We start from the raw sequence: 5,912 nt of genomic DNA, 5'->3' as shown, positions 1-5,912 counted from the left end.
TGCTTCGGGAGGATTAATTTATTTCCTTATCATTTTTTTTTCGTTTGGTCAAGAGTTTGCGTCCGTTCTGCCCAAACCGGTGAAAGAATTGAGTGTTGGCGCGCGCCATCGACATAGGTGATGAAACTTTTAGCATAAATCTCCCGTCGCGCCGTGCCGTACGCGGATTTTGTGGGGCATCGGCTGCTGGGTAGCGATGTTTATCTACTGCGAAACGCCCGAAACGACATCGATACCCGATCAGGATCGGCTCGCGGATGGGCTTGCGCGAGGGGTGCGGATCCGGTTTATTGGAAATTTTCGATAAACTTCAGATTGTGTCCGATCTCGTCGCTGGTGGGGAGCGCGGTACGCGCGGCCTGCAGGTAGGACTTGGCCTTCTGGTACTGCTTTTGGCGCGCGACCAGCACCGCCATGTTGTTTAGTGCGGACGCGTGCGACCCGTTGGCCGCAATGCACAGGCGAAGACAGCGTCGCGCCAGGTGGATGTCACCGGTTGTCTAGGAAGTGGGGTAGTACATTAAAAAAAATGCATGATTATTAATGTCGGATAGTGTCTAATAAAGTGTAGTTTTTAAGGATCAGGAATTTATTGAAATGATTCAATTCATTCATATGCAAACATTAAACAAACGTTTTAAATAACATAAAATATGATTTGCGATGGTTTATAGAACAATAATAAATAATATTTTAGCAAAAAAAAATGATCAAACAACACATTAATAGGCAGTTTTCATAAATTTTGTCAAATATCCACAACATATATCTTTTTTTTATAAAACACGAACATTAAACCCTATGATAATGGTAGTTCTACGAAAACATAAAATCTGTTTAGATGTGCAAAACCAAACCATGAATTGAGAGCTAGTAAAAGAAAAACTGTGTCAAATTTAAATGTTTGGTTATATTTTGAAATTGTTGCAAAAGTAAAAAAAGATTGCCTTTCTTGTGTACCGTTGTATGTGAACAGTTAAATTAATAACAGCACCGAAAGTGCCATCAAAATCAACAAATAAAATAATTAAAAAAACACATTTTGAGCCCTAAGTAGTGGTATAAAAAATAAGCAGCTAGGATTATAATTACGACTAATCAGTAAACATTTTAAGGGATATTGAAGTCCAATGATAATTTTTGGGCAAATTACTTACTATCAAGGACATTTCCTCCTACTTACCAGCGCCACAAAGCTTAGATTGTAGTAAACATCGGCCCGCAGTTCGTTGACCGTGGCCATCCTTAGGGCCCGCTGAAAGCAGGGAAACACCAGATCGAGCTGCCCACCGTAGAGGCAGCACAGGCCGATGTTGCAGTACAGCTCGGGACTGTGCGCCCCCATCGCCAGGATGCGCCTGTAGTAGAGCAGCGCCGTCTCGGGCTGGTTGGCGTAGAAGTAGCTGACGGCGATGCACGCCAGCGCCTCGGTGTTCATCGGATCGAGCGCAGATATCTGCCGGTAGCGGCGCACGGACACGGGCAGGTTGCCGACCAGCTCCAGGATGCGTGCCTGCTGCGTCAGCAGGCTGATCTCGTTCGGCAGCCGCTCCAGCCCCTGCTTGCACACCTCCAGTGCCGCCGTCGGCTGATCGATCTTAATGTAGATGCGCGCCAGTAGCAGAACCACATCCGGATGCTGCAGCTCCTGCAGGGCCGTCCGCAGGAATGGCTCGGCTTCGCGTGGACTGCCGACCGCGATCAGACAGCGCGCCTTCTGCGCGTTCCACCACCACCCGTCGGCGGATGTCCCGGTGGCGCTGTTCCGGCGTCGGACCAACACGGCGTCGCACAGCGCCATCGCCTTCCGCACGTCCCCCTCGTGGTAGTAGAGATACTGGAACAACGGCTTGGAGAGTGCGTCCCGCTCGGCGTACTTGTCCGGGTGCAGGCGGGAGATGTGGAACAGCGGCCCGGTGGGATCGCCGGCGGCAAACATCGAGGCCGACCCGAGGCGAATGTTGCGCGCTGACCCACCGCCACCCGCCGTCCCACCGGCCGCCGTTCGGGAGGCCGTCTTCAGGGCGGTTTTGTTGCCGAGCGTCGAGCCGGGCCGCTGCAGGGAGAGCGTACCCGGGCGAGACTGCGCAGAGAGAGAGGGAAGAAAAAGTCCATCAGATTCCATCCGCTCCGTGTCCTCCCGGCGACGCCAGGAGGAAGCGCTATTAATATGATTTTGATTACAATGCCCGTAATTGGTCGGCCGGTTCCGGTCCGAGGACGACTGGCACCGGTGGTGGTGGTGGTGGTAGTGTTGGCCGACGTTGCCGGTTTGGCCACGGCCGTGCGGATCGAGGTGCCCGGACGGGGTGCGGTGGCGATCGTCTGCGTGTCCAAAATATCCTCTGCAGGAAGGAAAGGATGTACAAATTGCGATCAGGGCAAAAGAAATCGTCTCATTCTCCGACGTTTTGGTTGGATATAATTTAGTAAAATTTATTTTCCTCACTCTCGATGATGCTACATTCTGTCTCTCGGTTTTTTTTTTGATGCGCGGAAAGCATCATTCCGACTGACTCGAAAATAAATGAACCGACGGATGAAGTGGACCACGAAATTCGACCAAGAAAGACGAGGTGATAAGCGCCCGTGGATTAAACAACCAGAAAATTATGCTCCAAGACCAAGGCAGAGAGGAGGACAAATTGCGTTAATCAAACAAAAGGTAGAAAATGTTCAAGCAGAGATTTAAATGAATGTTTGATTGAAAATAACTGCAATTAAGTGTAATGTTATGTAATTATTTTTGAATAAATTTGCTTTGAGACATAGTTTTGTACCAGCTTTGTTTGTTGTTAATCCTGTCTCCGATAGCAGCAAAAACTTTTTTATACGACTCGGTAATTTTTTTTTTTTATTTATTGCTTGAAAATGGTCCAATCATTTGATGGAAATTTCAAAGTAATAAATTTTCATCAACACAAATAATAATAATGGGCACGAATCGAATTCACTACAAACTGTATTGGTCAAACATCAGTAATTTAGTTTAAATTTGATTGGACGTTGTTATTTTCAATTTTTTCTCATTAGAACCTTGGCGTATAAATTCAGAAGACAAGCATTGTTATATCCCTAGACGAGAAATCAATGGGGAAGATGGAAGTATTTCTGTTAAGCCACCGAAAAGAGGATTTAAACAAAAAAAAAATGGCTTCTTGATGGAGAGGAGTGTACCATCGGCGTCGCCTGAAGCCGGGACAGATTATGGAAATGACAGCGTTTCACACACAAACGAGAAGCGAGGAGTTTAAAGAGGTTTTTATTTTTGAACAGAATAAAAAAGGTAAAACATAACCAAAACCGTTCCACAAATTCCTCCGGAGGCCGCGATGGCTGGACTACTGGAATCGCCAAATTCCTTCCCATCCCTTTCGATGGGCCATTTCACTCCCTTTCGGGAAGGAGGGAGGGTTAGGGTGGAGCGGGTTTGCACACCGGGCGTGCAAGAATTCCACCATCACCGGCACCAGCAAGCCACTGGGTGCCCAAAGGAGGCGAAATCGAAGGCGAAGCTGCATTTCGCTGACCGAAAATCCTTCACCCAGGGAGAACGGACGCTTTCCATGGGCTATGCGGAGGGAGGCACGGTGGGGTGTCCGGGAGGGGTGAAATATACGACTTTTTGGCAGAATGAGATTGCTACTGTGCTGCTGCAGGGTTGGTTTTTTTTATTCTTGTTCGCGTCGTCGTGCCGTCCGCAACCACATCTGCTGTAAGGATGGCTGAGAAGGTGCGCGGTGCAACATCATGCCACAAAAGAAGGCGAAGCGAAAAAAGAACAGCCAAAGATGAGTTCCACAAGTGACCTCAGGCGATCGTAGGGACTTATGAGGTGGAGGGGGAGGAATGTAGCTCGAAAAAGAATATTACAAACTGCGAAGGAAAGACACGGAACACGGGAAACACAATGCGGAAGAAGATATACCCCAGTGCCCCGGACGGGAGAAGGGAGTGGCGCACGTTTATAGGCAAATGCAGATGCAGTTGCAGCAGCAGCAGCAGCCTTGAAGCAGGAAGGGGAAACCCTTTTGCGACGCGGAAAATGGAAGGACGCATCGTTTCGCGTAACAAAAATGAGAAGCACCAAAAAATATGTATAATAATAATCAAGATAAAGGATGTGCATGTGCATAAATAAATGTAAAGATACGAGGGAGCGACCTGGAATCGAAGTGAAGGAAAGAAAACACAAGACATAACAAAGCAAAACAAAACAAAAAGGGGAAAAAGAAAAACTACACACGCCCGAGAAAAGAATGCACCACAAAACTGAGGCTGCGGTATCCGCAGTGCAGGTGGAGTGGGCGGAAGGGGCAAGGAGTATAATTCATGCATTGGCCATGCGGCCCCGAGGGCATCGGAATACCACACGGTTTGCGTTGCATAGCGTCGTCCGAGGCGAAAGATTTTGGTTTTCACTCCTTTTACTGCTCCTCCTTGTCTGAGCGATCATCCAGTGATGCATCGTTGGATATTTAGTTTTTTTTTGGCTATTTTTTTATATTCCGGAATTATGACAGTCCTGTCGTAATAATCTAACATCCAATGTTTTCAAATTGATCACAGAACATTAAATTGCTTCAAATTAACATGGTCCGTGGATTTTATACACAAAGGAGAAAACGGCAGTTAAAAATGATTTTTGATAAAAGGGAAAAACATATCCAAAAAGAAGAACAAGAAAGATCTGACTTTGAACAAACTATTTCTGCTTTTGGCTGGATTATTGCAGCTTTATCCAACATTGCTTGTGACGGTTTTTTAAATTACCAATTTGAATGCAAAATTTAAAAAATTACTTCAAGCATGGCAAATTACCAACAAACAGTTTTTTTTAAGGAAAAATATTCTTGAAATATTTCCAAAAATTAAAATACCCCTTATGGTACACCACTGAGTTTGCACATCCTTTGAATCAGAGATTCTCAACCAAGACGTCACAAGTCGTCTCGTGGTTGAAAAACTGAAATATGGTTGTATTAAAAATATACAACAGCATTGACCAAACTTTTGATAATAAAATCGGCGTGAATCATAAGACTTTTAATTTGGATAGCAAGTTTTCAAACTTTCCAACACTCCGACTTGGCGTGGCCAAAAAGGTTGAGAATTACTGCCCCAAATGGATGCTGTCGGACCGAACCACTCCAGTGCACCGGTAGACAATGATGCAAGATGCGAAGCAGACAAACGGTCAATATTGCGGGGTTATGCGCGCGGGTCGTTGTGGTGTGCGGAGAACGAAAGCATGCCACGATCGCCGAAAAAGCCCTTGCCAAACCACCCCTCCCCTACCAGCCACGTCGTCGTCCGCCTCGATATCGTCGATGTACACTCGCTGGGTCATAGATCTCATTTTCAGCTCCCAAGGACCTTGATGAAGGGCATTTTGCTGCAGCAGGACGTTGCACACCTCGATGCACTCATCATATTTCCGTCGACGGAATAATGATATGGCAGCGAAGAAATTGTCCATTATATAATTTGCTCCGTCGTTTTTCGATCGCTTTTACTCGGCCCCCTTTTTGGTGCTGGTATTTGTTGTTTTCGAACCCGTTCTTCTTCCTCTTCTGCTGCTGTGCGGTTCTTGGGATGAGCGATTTTATGTTTCGCTTGTGTCTTGCTTCCGCTTCGAGGATTCTTCTCGCTCCACTTCGATCCGGACCGGCTCCGGTTTTGGGAGGACGCAAAGGCCTGCTGCTCTTTTTGTTCCGTATGTCGTGTTTTCACAGGATTTTTTCCCTCGCAAATGGAATGATGATGATGATAATGGTGTTTCTGCTACGATTTGATTGAAAGAAATGTTTATGATTTCTTCGCAAAATGCTTTTGTTTCTGAAGGAAACTTCGGCTGCACAGTCGGTCTTCTTTAGCACTTCTTTCGTTGTACAACACTGTTTTCGGGAATC

At 46.3% G+C, this 5,912-nt stretch overlaps 1 protein-coding gene across 1 annotated transcript; it reads right to left on the bottom strand.

Annotated features, from left to right (window-relative positions):
- Positions 1-287: 287 nt before the first annotated feature.
- On the bottom strand, positions 288-5,479 carry LOC131265833 (tetratricopeptide repeat protein 8). Its single transcript, XM_058268163.1, has 4 exons — positions 5,299-5,479; positions 2,185-2,345; positions 1,184-2,083; positions 288-500 (listed from the first exon to the last, which is right to left on the bottom strand). The coding sequence occupies exons 1-4, from the start codon at positions 5,477-5,479 to the stop codon at positions 288-290; spliced, it is 1,455 nt and encodes a 484-aa protein (XP_058124146.1).
- Positions 5,480-5,912: the final 433 nt, after the last annotated feature.

This window comes from Anopheles coustani, chromosome 2 (assembly GCF_943734705.1).
Source record: "Anopheles coustani chromosome 2, idAnoCousDA_361_x.2, whole genome shotgun sequence".
Taxonomy (NCBI): domain Eukaryota; kingdom Metazoa; phylum Arthropoda; class Insecta; order Diptera; family Culicidae; genus Anopheles; species Anopheles coustani.
The sequence above is the reverse complement of the archived record's forward strand: the minus strand, read 5'-3'. Positions and strand labels throughout refer to the sequence as shown.